Below are 21,272 nucleotides of genomic sequence, written 5' to 3' on the forward strand. Positions count from 1 at the left end.
GTCTGTTGGTAGGTGGGTGCATTGAGCGATCTAGCCCCAACCCCTACTAGCAGTTTCTGTTGCTGTAAAGCAAAAGAAAATGTGAAAGTTTAGGGTTGTGTTATAACTTGTGGGTGTGCCTTACATGGGGAAACTAGATACGCATAAGAGAAACAAATCTAATACTCAGGGCCTGTTGCATCCTTCTCAGGTTTGTATTTTAAAGGCCAGACAAAACAAAGATGAATTTTGGTTGTATACTTCAGTGTATTGAAAGAAAAAAAAAAAAGAACAGTAAGCTATGGACGAATGTTTTTGTCAGTTGAATTCAGAGAGAAATCAAGTAAAATACTGTACTGATGTCCATAGTCTGCTCAGAAAACAGGAAGTTAGTGATTTAGAGCTACTTTGGCTCTCGTTATTTGATCCAGTGGGTGCTTATCAGCTCACTGATTCACTTTTCTGCTGGTCCTGTCTGACCTTTTGAAGATGCAATTCCAACTCAGCTCTTGTGTGATCTAATTCCCCTCTCCCCAGTCAGCTCGGCACTGCCCAGCGTTGTTTTGCTTAGGTTTTAATTCCTGCGGGCATTATACTCTTGGAACAGAAGTTATGGTCAGTTAAGGTACTGTGCTGTATAATCCTTTTGCAGTAGATTCCAGTACTGAGAACATGTAGGAAATAAAGGAAAGGAGTTGAACGTGTTCTTGCAGTTCTCTTTTCCTATGACCTCTGATGTGTCTCTAGGAACTTCAGGCACAAGAGCAGAAACCATTGAATATGAGGGGAAAAGTTGTTTGCATGTAACAACAAATATAGATGGGATGATTAAATAGGATGCAAGGTACTAGGTATAGGTCATTGTGAGGTGCTGATTTTCAGTAGGTTGAGTAATGCAGTACTTTTCCCTTTGCATGTCAGAGGATAACCAGAGCTGTCTGAAAACCGGACTCAGCTACAAAGAAACGAGATGGGGGTGAAAGTTTTGGGTGAGCCCAGCAAGGGTGGGGAGCTTGCTTCCCGTGTTGGGAGCAGCACAGATAACCTGTTTGGGTTGGGGTAGAAAAGCTTTGCTTTACATTCTTCTGCAATTTCTCAGTGATTTTTAACTAGGATGCTGTTCTCTGAAAGAGACCCTGAAAGAGAATTATTCACGATCTAAGACTTTTCTCGATCTTGGGTTGGACGCTGGGCTGTCAGCATATGTATTAAGGGAACCGTACTGTTAAATCTCATACAACACTGGAAAATATTCATGTATTGATAGTCCACTGCAAAGTTTCTCCTACATCCAGGAATTGCAGCAAATGTTTGTCATTGAAGTGATATTCAATAAATGTATTTTCCTTTTAATGTAGCTCAGCACTGAAATATCAAAGAAGGCAGCCCGTATTCCGATACAAGCCAGCTTTCTATGCCACAGTTGAGAACTGCAAATGTTATTGGAAAGGGTTAATCACGTGAAATGAATGTTCTAAAAGTACTAATTAATTCTTTCCAGTCATTGTTTATAAGCTGCATGTCAAATACATCTATCCTAAACATTTGAGTTAATTTAGGGGAGCATTTTAACTAGTCATCTGAGTGTTACAATATTTTTAAAAAATACTATAAACCAGAAGATTCATAATAAAATAAAAACCTGTGTGTCTGCATAGATAACTTGTGCATATTTCAATTCCTTTAAGAGGTATAGAAGCTGCTGTAGTTCTTGTTTGTTTATTGTTCACTGTGCATGGTTGTAGAAGACTTAATTATCACGTATTACATCATAGTCTTTCAAATAATCTCTGATACCTTTCATATGGCAATTTCTTTCCTGTTATGCTTGCTTCTTTCTTTGAAACATACTTAGAAAAACTTCTTTAAACAAGTCCTTAACCATTATTTGTGGTATCACCAGTGCTGCAACTGTTGCAGTGTTTGAAACTGAAGAGGGAGAGGCAGGTTATAGTGAAAGAAGGGTGAAAGGGTTTGATTCAACCCCTGACACTTCGAGCCTTCAAAACTACAAGGCTCTAAGTGAACAGAGTGGTAGAGGTGAAAATTGTGAAATTTTCTCTTCTGTCCATGTAGAGAAGGAAGTACTGTCTCAGGTGTTTTTCCAAAGGAATAATGAATATATGCTTGAATATAAAAACATTGAACTAAAATTCTCATAAATACTTAAAATGGCCTCTAAATTCTGTTTTGACATTAGTTAAGATCACACCAAAGTGTTTTGGTCCCGGGTTTCTTCTTGTACATACGCCTAGCTCTTGCTCTCTCTGTTCTTATAATGTCTGTTGGATACCTGGAGAATACACAGGCATCAATGTGATGCTTGATCTGAAAAGTGTTACAATAATTAGCTTGTTATAGTCTGGAAAAGGGTGGGTGTATCTTTTGATTTTGGTTAGCAGCTAGAGATGCAGGGAACCCAAACAGTCTTTGTAGGAGCCATTGTTGTCTGTATAATTACACTTTCAAGAAAAAATGTAGGATTTTTGTTCTTTTCCAGAAGCTGTGTATCTGCTAGTTAGTTTTTTTTTTCTTTTTCTTTTTCAAAGGACCTTTCTGTATATTTCCTGTGATTTTTTTTTTTCCTGGCTTATTTGGAGAGCTTTTATATTTCACCTACTAAAGGTTTTCGTTCAGCTAATAAACTTTTTGCCTAATCTATTCTGATTTAAGTTTCTACAACTTGTTCTCCTATGAGTCTTTTTCTGTCGTATTTTCTACAGTCTTCTCTTAGTATTGCTTATGTTGGTGGTGTTGAGAAGTCGCACAAAGATTTGTATGGAGTCAGGTATTACGCCCTTCAAATAGAGTTGGCAGGCTTTGTAGAAAAGGAAAAGGTGAAAAAAAAAACCACACACTTTATTTTCACTTATGCATTGCATCCAAGGTGCAGGAAAAAAAAGCAGAAATTTTCAGTGCTATTGTGCAAGTAAATAATTCTGGGATTAATAGGGTTAACTTCTCTAGACTGCTCTGAGTAGTCTAACCTAAATGATGTGCTCTAAGTTGTGTGACATACTGAGAATGAACCTCTGATCTGCTGAGTCTGATCGTAACATGCTTGATTTGGGATTCTCTTCATCACTGCTTGTGCATTTTGAGTTCTTACTTTCAGGAATGGAAGATACGATAGGCAAGGATTAGAAGATGGGTTGCTAAAGTATGTGCAGTGGTGGAGGATTAATTTGAGAATAGTTGCAGCTGAGTAAGACATAATAATGGCGTGAATGCTGAAAATTGCACGGTAGCATTTGGCATGAACCTTTTCTTAGTACCAGTTCCACAGCTATCAAAAAGGGAAGAGAGCAGAAAAGAAAATGATACAGAGTGGAGGTCTGCTACTGATTTTATTCTGCGTACGTTCCACAGTATAATCCATTGTATATTGATGAAAACATACTCAAGAAATGATCTCTGGAAAAGCACTTTCCCATGGAGCGTTTGGTTCTTGGATGTGAATTCTGAGGTTTCAGACTTTCAAGAATGTGTGTAAGTTTTCTGTACTGAGGACTCTTGTCCAAATACTTAATATTTATTTAGGAGAGGTATTTTTTGTTGCCAAAAACATCATTTCAGTATTAAAAGCATGGTATCTAATGTAGGTACTTCAGGCAGAGTGGTCAACTATCCAATGCCCATTAGAATAAATGCAACAGGTGGTAACATAAACATATTATCAGAAAAAACTTTTGGTTACACGCAAACCAGAAAAATCTTATTGAAAGATGGTTTACAGAACTGAAAGAAAAGCCAAAATGAAACCTTGTTAAACTAAATTGGCTTGGTCTGACCAAGCAGAGCCAAGACCAATCTTTAAAAGCTTATTTCACTCTTCTCTTTTGCTGAAGAACTCCTTCAAATAAGTAAAAGAACGGCAACCTTATTAAATTTTAATATAGACATATTTTAATAGATTTTAATTTGTGGACAATGCTCTACTTTTCATGTGATAATCATTAACAGGTGGAACCCACAAATTTTAGTGGTGGTGATGCTAGCATACAAATATTTGTAAGCATAAAAATATTTGCAGTAAAAGACTCCGAAGATTTTTTTTCTTCTGTAATATGTAGAATGGAATAGGCTCTGCAATCTTCGTTTTTGGTATTATCAATTAATTTGATGTGATAGTTTAAAAGACTGCATTGTGCTTGGTGTTGTACAAATGCATTATAAGGAAAGAAATACTGTTCTGAACACTTTACAGTTGAGTTTAACCAAGTCAAAAAAGTGAATGAAGAAGTCAGTGAAAGGAGGTGGAAAATCGGTGAGGCAGGTGCATGGATGGATATTGTACTATTACATTTCTGTTGGTACAGGTGCTTGGAGGAGAGTACGTTGAATAAGCTATTCCATGGTGTGGGTATATCTGATTTGTAGATAGTAGGAAGGTATTGCAGCAGAGATGGAGCAAATATCAACGTAATTCTGGCCATGGAAATGCTACAGTTTCATGAACAGAAATAGAACAAGGTAAAACTCAAACCTGCGCTAATTTTAAATGATAGCATCAGGTTCTTAGTCTCTTCACTTTCTGGTTTCTGAATTGTGGACTCTTCTAGAACATCAGCCTCCTTAGAAGTGAGAAGGGTTTGATGTGGCTTTATGCTCGTGACGTGCTTGTGTGCAATTAATTTTTTCCTTTCTTGCTCTTTCATCAATAGGTGACAAAGAAAGTCAAGTCTATGCAGATGTTCCACACTCCTGTGACTTACGCTATGCAGGGTGACAGAGTAGGCATCTGTGTGACGCAGTTTGATCCCAAGCTACTGGAACGAGGGCTGGTTTGTACCCCAGAATCACTTCACACCATCCATGCTGCAATAATTTCCCTGAAGAAAATCCAGTATTTTCGAGGAGCTCTTCAGACCAAGGCTAAGTTCCATATCACCGTTGGTCATGAAACAGTCATGGGAAGAGTGATGTTTTTCAGTCCAGCTCCTGCTGACTTCAATGAAGAAATTCAAGAGAATGCTTTTGATTTTGAAAAAGATTATCTTTATCAAGAAGAATATTTGTCCAAGGACTCAAAATCTTCAGAGGAGAACAAAGAAAATGACCAATCTGGAGAAGTCCAGCTACCAAGACAACAGTGGGCTTTGCTGGAGTTTGAAAAACCCGTCACCTGCCCTAAACTGTGCCTTGTGATCGGCTCCAAGCTGGATACAGATATTCACGCAAACACCTGCAGATTGGCATTCCATGGGGTACTGCTTCAAGGCATGGAAGACAAGAACTACATAGAGACTTTCCTTCCAAAGCTGAAAGTGTACAAGCTGAAGCACAAAGAAGGACAAGTGGAAAGGGTAAGCTGTTTTTTTGATGCTTTACATGGGAGAGGGGAAATCTTTGTTCTGAGTTGCATATATTGGTGTGCAACAGAATTTTCACCACTATATTCCAGAGTCCTTCATATACATTTTCTTATGTTTGTATACTTAATATATTATATATTTCCTGTTTGCGATGAGTCAGAGATGATTGCTTAAAAGTGACAAGTTTATTTAGGTCAATACAGTGTTAAGTAACTCGATACTGTTTTTTCATTGATCCTTTTGATGGTCTAGCCATTGTGTTCTTCCTGCAAACTTGCCTTGTTTGTGTGCCTTCCTAAGTGGGTCATCTGTTCTTTTCAACATAACATATATAGCGGTTGACAAAACTTCCAGCTTTCCACTGATGTGTTTAACACAGTCTGCAGTACATTAAGATGTAAAGATGTATGTCTTCAGATAGAGATGTATGATATATAAATTGAATTGCTTACCCCTAAATGTGCATAGTTGAAAATTTTAGTAAGTGTTTACTTGATAAGTTGGTGTGCTAGGTGTTTTATGAACATCTGGGTAAAGAACTATTAATTTTTATTTTCCTAATCCAAAAGTTGGTTTATTTGAACAAAACATTTAGCATTTTTGCTGCTGCTTCTCAGAATTCCATTGAAGCTGTTTTGAGTACTGAATAAGGTCTCTACTTACTTCACTACAGGAGACTAAACACTCGTCAACATAGCTCGCTGTGTTTGCAATTTATAGTGTAGGCTTCTTGAGTACTTCGATGTTTGTTTTACTAACTTAATAGTAAAAAATAAATGAAGTTCCTTCCAAGGGCATGATTATGCATTAGTGAGATTCCTTTTCCTAAATGCCTCGCTGTATTAATGAAATAGGCAATTCATATTTCTGCCCCTTTCTCTCAGAGGCTTCTGTGTTGGTTTTGCTTTTCCAGAGTTTCTCCTTTGTGTTTCCACTAATGACTTCAGAGGCCATTCTTTGCAAAGGAACTAGAGGACTTTGTGGTGGTGTTTGCTGGTTGTTTTTATGCAAATTATGTCAGTAGGAAGGTAGTGAACAAGAGGGTATCTAACCTTCTGAAAAACTTGTCTTTATGATGAGTCAACAGTCACTCTTCAGAACTGTTAGAAGGTGTCTTGTGTCTTTCCTTTGTTTGAAATGGTCGGCTACCTTTCTTTTTGCCTGATGGTGATGTCAAACTACAATATGGAGTCCAAAATAGTTTGTCTTCTAATCTGCAGAGAAGGTTAGACCAGAAGTGGATGTCTGGATACCAATTCTGCTCATTTTCATCTTCTCACATTTTATTCTTCTGATGCTCTAATGCTATCCAAACTCATTAAACATTTGCCGTTACCTCCACTAAAAATTTACTTGCTTGTGCAGGGCCCATGCTGCTAAAATCCCAAGATGCCTGGCTTACTAAGTCCTTTTGTTTCTTTGTGGCTGTTAGGAATATGAATGAGAACAAAAGGTTTTGTGACCCCCAGAGATGCGTGGCGTTTGATTTTTTGTTTAACTGAAATGAACTGGTCTCAGCTTCTCTCTTTATTTTTGCTCCAATGCATGGCACTTGCGTATGGGCGTTGAAAACTTGCAGAGTGCCAAGTGTGAGAATGTAAATTGTCTGACTGAAGTAACTGGCTCTGCAGAGAGCCTTGGCCATTATTTTATTTTTTTTTAATTTTTATTTAATGGTATTTTTAAGTGCTTTGCTGGTTTACTTGTTCTGCTATTGATTTTACTGTGTAAATAACAGAATAACGTTAATCATATTACTCATATTTGAATTTCTTGTACAGAAAATAACCAATGAATGTAGGGTATTTAATATTTGGCCAGTGCAGTAATTTGCTAGGGTTATATATCAGTGACCTGTTCAGATATAAATCCCAAGCTGGGGAGTTTGTGACATTTGAAGAAGGGATAACAGCGTGCCCCATATATTGGCCTTGATCACTGTCTGTATGAATAGTAATTGGCCCTGTAAATGAACATTTGCCACTGAACCATCAGCCTATCTACGGATTAGGCTTGTCCTCAGGTTCTGGCTCCTGCAGTGATGCAGATGCTCGGAGTTGGTGTTTTCCCTGATGCCTGCCAAAAGGACAGCGGAGCAAACGCTGCCGCAGCACAAGCTCCTGCTGTGAAGTCAGAGGGGCATGCAGGGACTCGGGAGGGCTGGTGGGAAGAGGATTGGTGCCAGTTAGAGGCCTGCTGGGGAAGTACTTAGGGCATTTGTTGAGGTAGCTACTACCAAGCCTGTGCTTTCGCAGAGCGGAGAGCAGCAGGAACAATTGGGTGGTACAGCGACTTTTTTTAGTACACAAAGTCACTGGCTAATAGAAAATCTGAATCAGCTGGACCCACCCTGCTGCTGATGGATGGCTGGAGATTAGGATCGCTGAATTTAGGGTGTCTATTCTTGGCACCGATACAGGAAAATTTCATTCTCTCTGTTGAGCAAGGAAGCTCCCCCCACCTCACCTTCCCTGGGGAGGCATTAAGAATAAATAAAAAATCCGAATTACCTTCATGAGAAGTGAACTTTTCTCCCAGAGAATACTGATGGGGAAAATCAGCTTCAGAGCTTCCTGAGAGGCTGGGAGAGAGGAGGCCGGGTGTGTAACGTCTGCCCACCCTGCTGCGGTGGAGTTGGGCCATAGCAGGCTGTGAAGTGCTGCAGCCCATCGGCTGGGGGCTCTCCCAAACCCCCGTTTGTCGCTAGAATTGGAATAAATTCCCTGCAGTTTAACCACTGGTTTGCCCAGGAGAAATCAGGCATTTACGGTTTGGCTTTTTGTTTCTGTTGGGATTAATTTCAGAGCAATGATGGAGCAGTAAGAATCATGAATTCATTAAGTTTCGGCTTCACAGTGCTTTTTGTGTCTCCTGTGCACAGCACCCCCTAGGTTTTAAGGTTTATTTTCTTAATAAAAGAAGGATATTTATTTCCAAAGATGTTTTTTGGGTCCTCTAAGAGCAACTTTGACATTGCTGTTGTTTCAAATGGAATTCAGATCCATGAACTAGATAAACACCATATTTTTAAAAAGTCCAAATCATACATAAACTAGCCAATGGCCTTGAATTAGTACATTTTATTGGAAACATATGCAGAAGCTCCCTGGATTTTCTTATCTGCTCCACTGGTGGCAAATGTTCTACAAAAATGAAAGTACCCTTCCACTTCTTTTGCACTGCTCCCTTGCCTTTTCGTATCTTGCCTCTCTAACACTGAGCACTGGGACAGAAAGTATGACAGCCCACGGGGATCTTGAAATCTACCTCTTTGCAGCGTATCCTTGAGCCTCCCTCTCACATTTTTGTTCATTTTTGCACTAACTGAAGGGTTTTTAGGTATTTTACTGTAGTATCGGAGAATATTGGCTTCAAAATATTTATTGTTAGTGCTGTCTGAGGCCTTGCATGGTGTAGAAAGCATGCTCTAACCAAGACAGGGCATTTTTGGGGTCTGCACCCATGCTGGAATTACATTTTGGTTATGAAGGAGTCATGCAATTCAAACTAGGGTTGTGATTGTGCTTGATGCAATTAAACTGTTGCAGAAATGTGTGGATGGTTGTGTTTTGCTTTAATACAGATTTGTTTTGGGGTCAGAGTAAATCTTTAGGGATTAGCATTAAGGAAAATCAGAAGAGGGCCTTTGCAAAGGTTCATATTTGCTTAACTTGATTTTAAAATTATATGAAACACTAGTCCAGCTTGCTCATGCAGAGAGGACTTGAGAGGGAAGAAGTACAGTGGAAGGAAGTTTCTGTCAAGAGTGCTTTCTTGCATGGTTATGTGGAGGCAGGCTGTGGCCCTCTGGGTACTTTCTTTTGCAAAACCTTGGCTGCCTGACAAATGTATTTTAAATAGGAAAAAGTGCTAGGCTGGCAACAAGTGGCTTGTACTGATTTAGAAAAAAAAAAAAAAGTGAAAGCAGAGCTGGGAGTGCTATTGTGAACACCAGCGTTGCTTTAAGGATAGTGATGTGGGAGTCTTGGCGGAAAAAATGCAGCAAATGAGATGCTGTGAAGAAAGTTTGGCCACGGAATGGTGGTCGTGAGGGTGGGCTTGCTAAGCTGTAGCAGGTCAGCAGCCCCCGGAGTCAGACAAGCAAATTATGAAGATAAACAGTGTCTGTTGTCCTTGGTCGTGTGCCTCTGGAGACAGGCTGCTCACGTACCAGCCCTGGTCTGTTTTGCGGGGGAGACTTGTGTTAATCCCAACCATCTCTCAAACATCTTCCTCTGATTTTTTCTTTTACTTTTTTACCTCGAAGCAGCATCACAGCTTAATTCCAGCGTGACTCACGAAGCAGTTACTCAGTTCCTGGGATAAATCCTTTATGTTTATCATATTATTTGCTCTCTGGCTTCCATGGACATGCAGGTTGAATGCAGTGAATTTCAACTGAAAAGTGAGCTGTACAAGTGCATCATGCTTTCCTGCATGACTCAGAGATTCTGCCTGTTTTGAGAAGTGTTTGCACAAGCAGGATTTATCTTAGGATGGTTGTTGCAGGGTCCTATTGTTAAGGATGCTCGTAAATCAGTAGTTCTTGGGGAGAAACAAAAAGAGAAGGAAAACTCTGCCTTGTTTGCAGAGCACAAGCTGCACCTTATGCACTTCCAAGCTTGTTAAGTGAAAATAAATGCAAACCTCAATTGTGATTTTTTCCCATTTCAAGCATAACAATGTTTTCTTCTACTAGAATGGGCTTGTCCTTCCTAAAGATGTTTTTTTCTATATTCATCTGACATTAAGAAGAATGAATTCTCTGTGTACTTCACTGTTCTCATGTATTTTCTTCACTATTTGCCTTGCTTTTAGGCTGTGCTTACTTGATGGTAATCAAGTTGCACTTTGTTTCTTCAGCAGTTTCCTTTCATGTGTCATGGCCATGGGCTGTCCTAGTTCTTATTCACAGCCGCGCTGTTCCTGAGTTTTGTGGGTTGCTGGACAGTGAATTTTCTTATTTTCTTCTCATGGGGACTGGGGCCATCCTGTAGCTAGCATGCTCGGTTTCCAGAGGATCACTTATTGCCTAATAACGAGATGTTACTGATTGTTTGAATATTGGTGTGATCTAAGTGTCCCCAAGGAGAAAAGTATTGTTGCAGGAGCAAGATGTGAAAGCAGGGTAAGTTATCAAGATCTTTATCAGAGAGGCAGAGCATCTGAATGGAAGATAAAAAGCTTATCTTTCAGCATCTTTTAAATGTTGCTTGTTTTTTTTTTTTCTCTCACAGTAGGCTAACCAGAGTTGTGTCAGAGCAAATGCATTTCTTGAGTGGCCAAATGAAAGATCTTTGTCACCACCACTTAACAGATCCTTCTGGCCTTTCTGAAGAGGGGATGAGATGAGTAATCGTAAGCAGCTGCAGGAAACTTGTGAGGAAAATATTATTTAAATTTGTTGACTACCAGCCTATGGTATACCCGAACTATGCTTTAGCAAGTTGATGTTTCTGAGCAGACATTTTGAAGTAAAGTGGTTGTGAAAATGACATTTAAAAACTTGAATGGTTATCACCCATATTTTCTTACAGCTCCGTACAGCTTTTTTATGACTGAAAATGCCAACATATAATTTACAGAGTGCATGTCAAGTTCATAATAACTCAGCCACACACTAAACCAAACGGCTGAAGGAGGAAAAATGAATTTGCCCATGAACGAAGGGGGTACATCCAACATGGTTCACGTGAGGCATGAGGCCTAGCTTTGGGGAAGGTTGCTTTTGCTTGGCGATAAAGAAAATTCCTGAGGAGAGGGTCACGTGAGAGCAATTTTGGTGTATTTTTCACTGAATTCTTTCCAGATATCAGTAATACCAGAACTTGTTTCACAGAGTTGTGCCCGTGCACCGCATGTAAACTATTTGTCATGGAAATGCTGTTCCTTGCATTTTCTGTTGCATGGTTGTGGTGCTGCTAGGAACGAGAAATACATTTTATTGGCTCAGGTAGTCGGATTCTTCCATCCGACTTCTAGATAAGGGATGTTTCATTGGCTTACTGGCGCTAATGCTTTGCTGTTTACTTATAGCTGCATGGTAATTCCAGCAGGATAGCAAGTAAAACACTGCATCAGCCAGGCAATGACACTTTGTGCCACAAAATCTGTGTGACTGATGCGGTGTGTGGAGTCATGCAGGCACAGGCAGGCCCGAAGACCAAACCGAACAGTGAAAACTGAAGGAGTGCTGCCTGCAGGCACTGGCAGTGACCTGGGCTGTCCGCAGCACCCCTGTGGCTGTGGCTGGGAGAAGTGGTGGATGTCACCCCATCTACTGTAAACACGCAGACGCCACAATTAATATTTTTCCTGCTTTGAAGTCTGAACGTGAGTTTGTTTGGTTCTGCTTGGCTGCTGATGGTATGCTAAATACAGTAATAATACAGAGATGAAGGCAATCAGGTGAATAAAAGCGCACAGCACATTCACTAGTTAAAATGCACTGTAAAATAGGAATATAAAAGATGCATTTATTTATTGGCTCTTGTTCTGTTTCTGAGTAAGAGGTTTTGTGAAGGAAGCTTAGTGGGGGAAGGGAGGCCTGTATGCTCATTAAACAGAAATACCATTTTTGTTAAACAGCACTAAGAAGAGTGCTGATTTTTACTGACTGACACAACATATGGATTAACAGAGTATAATAAATTTGTCAAAAAAGTGTACCAGCTAAGTCTCAGAATCTGCTTACTCATATGAAAAGCGTGATATTTTGTTCACTCACCAACAAAAGAATGGCATGCTTCACATGACTGGGTAGTAGAGTTTTGCAAGGTTTGAGTAACACCTATGGTTATTATTTATATTATTAAATTTAAAATGCAGACATGCTTTTGGGTCTTACAAGTGTATGGACAGCTGGTCTTGATTTTTCTGAGGTTGTGTAAGAGTCACCTGTGGGGGAATCGGTTTGTCAGCAAGGCAACCAATACACCATTTTATTTATTGGATACAAAAATAAATTAAGAATGTTACTTAGGTTGCAAAATCAAGTACTTGAAAGTTAGGAAATACCAGATTTACAGTTGCCTATGCAACATTAATTCTGTTCCCCTGTGCCTCTGCTCTGTGCACTTAATAAGGCAGGGTTCCTGTGAAATTTTTTTGGATGTGGTCATGTAAAGACTATATCATGGGGCATATCAAAGAGGGACAGGAATAAGGTTGTATGGACATCTGGCATTTCTTAACTTCTTAAGTGCTCAATTCTGCAACTTAAATAACTGAGGTTTTATATAAATGTAATTTCCTAGGCATTTTTAAAGTACAAAGGTAAAGTGAAACTAAAAACACACATTACTGAACTGTAACCATCCCTCTACTCTATGCCTTCGCTAGGATTTGAGTTACAAATGTTCACCAGCGTAGCACAGACTTGTCTGGCTCGATATCGCGAGCTGTGTTAACCAGGCATCGGAAGGAAGCTGCTGTCCAAGAGCAATGACAGGCTGCTGGGCTTGGGGTGGAGGGTCCACGTGCTGGTGGAGCTGCAGAACATCAGGGGAGGGGACAGACTTGGTGTTTGTATGTCCGTGTAGAGTCTTCAGAGCAGGATACGAGCCTGTTGAGTTGGCCCTCTCATCTCTATCACTGCTAATTGCTCTGAGCGACCCTTTGCTGGCCTGTCTTCATTCCCTGCTTAATTTTCTGCGAGGATTTTGTAAGCCTCTGTTCTTTATTCCTCTCTGACCTCCCCAGGTTATATCTGGGCAGTTTTCTGTAGAAACAAATTACTATCACTGTGCTTGTTAACTTATTGCTATGCACCCATTAGGCACTGTCCAAAATGAACTTTACGTTGTCTTGCTGATATTTCCTTTTGAGTCTCTAAAACATCAGAGCCTGAGATGGAAATATTTTAATACAGCAAAGTGGTTGAAGAAAATGTGTCAGTGTTTTTCAGTCATGGAGATACAACCAGAGTCTTTGCGGTTGATCAGAACCATGGCCCAGGAGCCCTCTTCAGTTTGGGAGTCTTCTCTGCATCTTTCCCTCAAGGCCAGGTTGAATTTTAAAAGCTACACAGCAGTCAGTGTTGATGTCTCCAGGCATGCACGGGGTACAAACAGAGCAGTAACATCCTCATATACCTTTACAGTGCATGTTTCCTTCACCTCTTTTTAAATTCAGTCAGGTCTGGTGCGCAGCTGTTACTCCCTTATGGCCAGACTCAGTAATAAAGGCTCCTCTTCCACTACTGCACTGGTTTTAACCAGGTTATGGTGATGGCAGAATGCTCAGGGAAGGGAAGGGTGTTTATGGCTGCCTGTCAGAGATTCTCAAATGAAATTGCACCTTTACAGGGAAAGGAGGCAAAAGGCAAAGAAAGGAAGAGGTTTTTTTGATGTGAGAAAGGCGGGTTGGGGAGAGATGTGGCCATCTGAAAGCCAAAGTCAGTGGATATGTGGAGGTGTCCTTGTGCTGGGTTCTTGCTCTATTAGAAAAGCAGTAATGAGACATGAAGTACGTAAGGAGATGAACTTCTCATCTGTCCTGGGTGGATCTTCAAAGGTAGAAGTGTAGTCTGTTTGCTTGGAAGATGATGAGAAGGTTTTTAGAGCCCAGCATGTAACTAGAAGCTCCTAGTGCTGGAGGGAATTCCAGGAAGAAAACCCTCTAATACTGCTACATTGATGTAAGCTCTTAAGGAAAAGATGTAGCTGACCAAATTTTTCTGTGTACCAAGTCCTTCACCTGTAGGTCTTGGTAATAAACCAAAAACTAGAACAGCTGTTGGAGAATCAAACTGCAAACCCCATTGAAAGTAAACTCCTGTCAGTTGCTTTCTACTTGTGTCGTCATGTACAGCTGTTTTCTAAATTCACAAACCCTTTTTTAAAAGAAGAGTAGGAGTTTGCAGCCTTCAAAATATTCCCATTTCTGACAGAAATGGAAACTGTTCTGAAACTTTTTCTGGAAACAAATGAGCTGTTACTGATCATGATGATGTCTCAAGTGTATTTTTTTAAAGTACAGTAAGGTAATAAAAATACTTACTATTTTCAGTTTTAGTCTTATGTTCTTTTTGTTCCTTCCCCCTCCTATTTTCTGCTTTGATTTCAATGGATTTTTTTTGTTTGCTGAAGATATTCCTCAGGCATGTTTATCACTTTTTAAAATCTTTTTTGCTAATTGAAAACCATCCATAAGTTGAATCAGAAAAGGTTGTTCACTTCTGTCTTTCTAGTATTCAATATTTACATTTTATTACATTTTAATATGACTTAATATTTTACTTTCTCTGAAATCTTATATTTCCCATCTTATTGTAGCGCTGGCTTGTTTGATCTGCAGTTGCGTGCTTCGATTCTGATCCCCATATTTCTTTCCAAAGTAGTGTTAAGATAGGGAGTTATTTGCCCTGAAAATGTGTGATAGATTGTTTGAGAGGATGTTCAGATGACAGTATTTTCTAAGCTTGCTTAAAAATGAGGGTGTTTAACAGGGGAGGCAGCATAGCTTGCTATCCCTGCTCACAGGGAAATCCCACAGTCCTTCCTTGGTGTTATACTGTGGTTTGCACTTGGTGTAACTGCAGTTTTGTGAGCAATGTACTGTATACTAAGCACTGCTGAGTTGGGGAGTGCGAGGAGCTTTATATTTTTCTGTGAACTTCGTGGTATTAGCACAAGTGTTATTTGCCAGAGATGGACGTGCTTCACCTATGGTTATAAAGTGCTATTTACTTTTTTCCCTGCAAACACAAAAGCCAAGTGGGAAGGGATATTTCATAAACTCGGTGCTATTGTGTCCTCTGGTCTAAGCCATAAAACAAGAGTAACAGAGACGTTCCCTTTGAACTTGAAATCCCTTTCTAAGCTGCTGATCTAACCCAAGTGAGAGGGGGAGACTATACCAGCCAGAAATTTCTCTTCTGAGTATTTCTCCCCCTCCCGCCCCCTTTTCTTTTTTAAAGTCCTTAAGTGAGTTTGATGCTGCACCTCTGCCCATAAATTTAAAAAAATATTATCGTAATGTAGGTCAGTGAACTGAAACGCCACTGTACACCATGGGGGATTAAAGTCAGAGAGGCAGCCCTCTCCCACTCCCACTAGGTCATATGACAATATAAACAAGAAATGCAAGGAGCCTTCAGCTTTTTCTTGCCCTAATCCTTTGTTTATGCAGCACTTAAACTGACTTTTGGGGTCGTCTCTGTCTGGCATTAAAGCCCTAAAGCTTTTTGAAGTTTCCCTGAAGTTAATAAAATTAGTCTGCCCTCGTTGCTAGGCCCCTTGCTGCTGCTTCAGAGCAGACTGCGCGTATCCCTTACTGTCTTTGCGGCATTTGGCTTTTTAAGTTAATAATATTTTATAACAAAAAGAAGTGTTTGAGAGAAAAGCAGAGAGATCTCCCAAAAGGCTATTCAGCTAATAGGCAAAGCGATTGCCATTGTAGATGTTCTGAGAACTCAGAGGGGATTAACTTAAAATCCAGCGATTGGAGGTAAATTACTGGTAAAGTAATTGGAAGTGTTGAGTTTCAGTCGGCAAGAACAACACGCGTTTCTGTGGCTTTTTGCAAACAAAGACTAAAAAGTCTATTTTTTCCTGTTATTTTTTATGAAATTGTCTTAAAGCCGAGAAAATGACTTTGCTTTGTAGCAATTATCTCCAGGCTCTACCTCTTCGATTTATTTTCCTGCAGAGAGCGATCAGTTACCTTAGTTCTTGTTCCAGCAGCCATCTCTTGTTATTTAGTCGTCTTCAGGGGTAAACTGGTCATAGGCCGATTTGGGGTGAAGAGATATTATTAAACATATAATAATATCTAGTGCAGGGGACTGAGACCTCAGGATATAAGGGTTTTATTTCCAACAGGCATGCAGGCAAGTTGCTGAGTGCTTTCTATCTCAGCACTGCTAAAGCCCTTGTTTTTCTAATGGCATATAATAAATATAAGGAATAATGGAGGTATGGGCATGATAGTAATGATTGGCTAAAGGAGGGATTGTTTTTGTTTCTGTTATATAATCGTGCATATATTAACTGTAGTTGTCATTACTGGTTTACTCAGAGGTACGTGATGCCTGTAGCATCCACATCCAAAAATCCAGGGGAGGCTGAACTGAGCCGTGCTGGCAGAGTACGGTTGTTCACCCTGCAATGCACTTTTTAATTAAGTTAAATTTAACTTTGAAGCACTCTTGGAAAAATAAAAGATGTTTGTATTGTCTGAAGTTGGCCTCCTGGGCCGTTTTGGGGGATAGCTACAAAAAGCATATATATGGAGGAGCCTCGCTGGAGTGCAAGAGACTGTTTCAGACACAAGGGAAGAAGCGCGTAGCCTGCAGTGGAGGGGAGGGGGTGTTCAGGTCTGAAATTCTTGTTTTAGGCATAAAAGATTTATAGGAAAAAGTAATATTTTTATTTGACCACCTCATACAATTGGAAAAATGATGAATGTTTTGAGAACGTAAGTGCAGCTTCAGGTTGGAATTAACAGCTTCTTTTTCTGATAGTCTGCTACTTCAGACCCAAAGAAAGGCAAGTGTGCCTGAAAGCTTATCTACCCCCCACCTGTATCAGCCGCTTCAGTAAAAAGACATTATTCGGTTTTAAATTTAAGCCAGGGCTTGCCAAGCAGTGATACTACCATTATGGGTTCACAAGCTGCTTTGACGCAGTTTGGTGGTGCGGGGAGAAAGACGGGAAAAAAACAAAGGGAAAAAAATCCCGAACCTTTTGGTAAAAGTCTAGGAGCAGATATTCAGGCAGTGAATGTTGTTGAGGCGTCTGAATGCCTCTGCCTACAGCTTTGACTCCGCTGCCAGTGGAGCTAGTGGGGCTGCTGTTATCTCCAAGTGAAGGAAGGGCTGCAGGCATCTCCATCCTACATGTGCACGGGGTCTGGGGCATGGTGAGGTGCTGCCAGTGCACATTGCAAAGCCATTTCGGGGCTGGTTATGGCTGAGCAAGTAAACCCCATTTCAAACAAAACAAAAATCAAATTTTAGTTTCAGGGTGATATGATGAGCTGAGGTTGTTTGGCATTAACATAAAGGCATACGTATGTAACAATGATATTAATCAAGAAGTACTAGGGGTTTGAATCTGTGTATGCACTCCTGCTTGAGGAATAGGTTTCCAGGGAAGGAGAGTAGCTTAATAAGCCTGCAACACTTGGAGTTGTCATTTAAACAGAATAAAGGGAATGTTCAAAGTCAGATATGATTTTTGACCATTCTAAGTTACTTTAAAATGTTCTGTGTTTAACTAAAAAATTGCTCTCGAGATACGAGGAGCAGCAACTTCTGCCACAAAAAAAAAATCACAGGAAGGTTTAAGTAATACCCGCTTATTTCTTTTGATAAGTAAATAAATGCTCTTGCTGTGGCTATGAGGTAGAGTAACTGCAGACATTAGGTATACAAGGATATTCACACCTACCGGATTAGGCTCACTTGACTGCACCTTATACTTTGTAATGCCTGAGGGAGGGTTGTTTATCTTGCCTTACCCGCCAACCTTGCTGCTTCATGTTCCTGATAGCTTAATTAAGAATCCAGGCTTGGAATGGTTCTTCCCACTGGGTTACAAACCTTGAAATTAAAATTGGATACAATGGTCACAAGGCTTTTAGTTTAACAAATCAGTGTGTATGTAAAGGTGAATATTTAAAAGGCTGCATTTAGAAACTCTGAGAAATTGTCATTTCTTTTAAAGTGTAGCTATTGGAGTGCGGTTCTGGAACTACGAGACAGAAATGTTTATGTTGGAGATAATGTACTTAGCTGTAGGATAAGTAATGGAATAAACTTTGTGAGCATAGGTACTTAAGTGACTTTCATGGAGAGGTTTCAAAGCAGAAAAGAGATCTTTATTAACTGATCTTTGCAGTGGGTTCAGATGCAGGGTTTAGTCTCTCTGTATTAAATGAAAGGAGGTGAAATAAGAAATGTATTAATTCATAGTCTTCTGTAGATTTGGACACTGCCTTAAGTTCAGCAGTTTGGATGACTAATCTAGAGGTTTTTTGTTCATTTGGGGATAAATGGTTTTCCAAGGGCAGGGTGATAGAAGTCACCAGTGTATCTCAGGTATAATTTTTCTTGTGAGGTTGTAGATTGATAGTGCCCTATTTCTTTTGCAGGTCATGGATGATTACAGCGTGATTGGTCGTTCATTGTTTAAAAAGGAAACGAACATCCAGATTTTCGTGGGCCTAAAAGTCAAACTATCTACAGGAGAAGATGGACTAATAGACAGTGGTTTTGGACAAAGTGGCAAATTTAAAATCCGAATTCCAGGTGGGTGCTCAACAGCTGACATATTCTAACCTGTGTTAAGTATAGAAGATCTTTCTATATTGCCAGTCTAAATGTCTCCAAAAATTTCCTGAAGTTTGTGGCACCAGATCCAAACAAGTTGGACCAATTTGGTGGATTTTACTTTTAAGTAAATGATGGTAATTGACTTGCATTATGAGACTTAATGGCCTGAAACCACATCCCCTGTGTTTGAGCAGACTGAGGTCTCAAAATGACTTTTTAAGTGTCAGTACCATAGAAATCATGCACTGCCCAGAAAGGGTTGTGGAAATCTCTCCTCTCAATGTATCTATGGTTTTCTCCAGAACCCTTCTGATCAGAGGAAAACAAACCTGCAATCATTTTTACCTGTAGCTACTTATGAAACAGCAAATACTGGATGCAAGTTCCTTAACTTTTCTCTGTTCTGCATGTTACAACCTATATTGCCTTCAAGCAAAAACTGTAAGCACTTTGATAAATGAGTTCTTAGAGATACTGAGAGGGTTTTTCATTGCTTCTCATCTGGTTTTATGATACTATATAGTACTGTATTTTTCATCCTTGGTGAGTTACACCAAGGATTTATGCCTCCTTAGCTTAGAGCATGGGGAATGATGGGTGCTAGAGTTTATAAGTGTCATTACTATTGCTTTTTTTTTAAAGTAGAAAAGTAGTTCAGAGCCTTTTCAACAGGCAATAATAGGTGCTGCATTTAGCTCAAATCCATGGGCTGAGATTTTAAAGATACTAGTAGTATTTTGTTTCTCTAGTGTTTTCAGCCCATTTGTCACTAGTTAATCCTCAGCCCTTTTTAGGGAGATGAGGATGATGATTCTATTGTACAAGTGGAAAAAAAGTTGTGATGTTTTATGACATGAAAAAGTCACATAAGAAGTGATCTACAGAGTAAACTGCAACGTACTGATTTCTTGCCAAAGATTGACTATTTTTGACTATTTTCAGTTTAACATGATGCACATGCACTAATCTTGACCCCCAGCAAATATCCTTTCGTTTGCCTTGGAACACTTCTGATAAGGCAAAAAAGACTCCCATTTTCTATCCTATCTCTAATTCCAATTTTATCACCAAATGCTAGACTTTGCAAATAGCAATCATGGTGCATATTTAAAGATGTTACGCATGGTGTATATATGCCTAGAGTTTTCTATTCTGGAAAAGCTTTTATGCATTCACTGAAATGGATGCTTTCAGGTAGGTGGTGAAATGATGTATAGATGACCTTAACACTGAAAAGGGTTCAAGTTGAAAACCGAGACGAAAGCTTGCTTAAAAATGTAGTGGTTTTGGTAGCTTTTCCCCCTAAAGGCATAAATATGATGAAAGGGAAGAATAACAGGAGGATGCCATTTACGTTGGCATTTCTACATATTGGATGGAGGAAGCTGTTCTTCATGAGACAAGAGAAGCCTGAGTCTGTTCATCTTTCTGGATGGTAAACAGGAGCTATGGTTGTGAATCAACATTCATGTAAAGAAAATCATACACAGATTTAGAAAGTTACCTTTTGCTGTGCATATTGAGTTAATGTAGGAAGATATGATACCTTTCATCAAGGTATTCATAATCTAATCTTGGTTATACTTTTCTGATGTTTAACAGTAGACTATGAAACAGAGGGCTCTTTATTGTTCTTTCAGTAAGAATATGTGAGCAAAATAGTAGCATTTAGCACCTCTGTAAACAATTGGAATAATTTAGCTTGCTTTTCTTTAGCCTGGGTCAAATATGGATACTGTTGATATCTGGAAAGAGGAAGCAATAAGCGAAATCAGCGCAACCTGAGTATCTCACAAAGTGTGGCTACCACAGAAGAAAACACAGAATTTGGAGGGGTCTAAACTGTTTCTTTAAGAGTTGCAGAGATGTGTGTGTAGGGGGAGGGCTATTGCAGTGATGCTGTTTAAGTCAACTGCAGTTCACATTCCATTGTTAGGTCAGTGTTGCTTTTTTAATGTGTCTGCATCCTGTTTGTGGGTTTTCTAGTCCTTTATTAAATTTAAATGGTCCAATTCTTCTCTCCTTTCTCCCCCATTCTTCAGCTATGCCTCCACTCATATAGTCTGTTACAGTTATATTTTTCAAAGAGCTCCTTTTAATTTTTCTGAAGTTATTTCTCCGTGAAATAACTCTTCTCTTCACAAATGCATCAGGGAGTGGGAGGGAAGGGAAGGAAACGTGCAAGTTGGAAACTGCCTTGAATTGCCTCAGCCTGGCAGTCGGTCAGTCTTGTCTTTAAAACCAGTCTTAACCTCTGGAATTGAACAACTTGTTCAAGGAGTTAACCTTGTGATAGCTGAGGGCTGCCTTTAGAAACAAACCTCTACAAAGCAATAAAAATCAAGTAGATGTATCAGAAACCTGTATCCTGATGGCTTGGGGTAAAAGCAAAGCATGGCACCTTGCAGTGCACTGCATGGACTGCTCTGGTCCTGCTGGTGCCCATGGCCACTAGCACCGTGCCTGCTCATGCAGAGAGGCATTGGGCTCTTCAGACATTGTTTCTTGTCACTTGGAAATGGCTCGCATTCACCTATAGATCACAGCTTGGGAATGTTGTGTTACATCGTCCATGGGCTGAAACTTGGCAGACCTCGCAGCTGGGAATGGCAGAACGTTGATCTGTTTCTTATTCTGGCACCACTTGTGCGTAGCAATAATTAAGATACTTCTATCTGCTTTTCTGTAAAATGGGGATAATT

At 39.8% G+C, this 21,272-nt stretch overlaps 2 protein-coding genes across 5 annotated transcripts in view; both read left to right on the forward strand.

Annotated features, from left to right (window-relative positions):
* Nucleotides 1-21,272, forward strand: part of SEC61A1 (SEC61 translocon subunit alpha 1) — a 327,869-nt gene that overhangs the window by 117,468 nt on the left and 189,129 nt on the right. The gene's annotated exons all lie outside the window — the stretch shown is intronic.
* The window catches only part of EEFSEC (eukaryotic elongation factor, selenocysteine-tRNA specific), a 128,492-nt gene that overhangs the window by 69,418 nt on the left and 37,802 nt on the right, over nucleotides 1-21,272 (forward strand). For all 4 annotated transcript variants that reach the window (XM_068694365.1, XM_068694364.1, XM_068694363.1 and 1 more), the window contains exons 5-6: nucleotides 4,644-5,285; nucleotides 18,390-18,546. In XM_068694365.1, the coding sequence (XP_068550466.1) occupies nucleotides 4,644-5,285; nucleotides 18,390-18,546 (799 nt within the window). The remainder of the gene's footprint in view (nucleotides 1-4,643; nucleotides 5,286-18,389; nucleotides 18,547-21,272) is intronic.

Source organism: Anas acuta, chromosome 11 (genome assembly GCF_963932015.1).
Source record: "Anas acuta chromosome 11, bAnaAcu1.1, whole genome shotgun sequence".
NCBI lineage: Eukaryota > Metazoa > Chordata > Aves > Anseriformes > Anatidae > Anas > Anas acuta.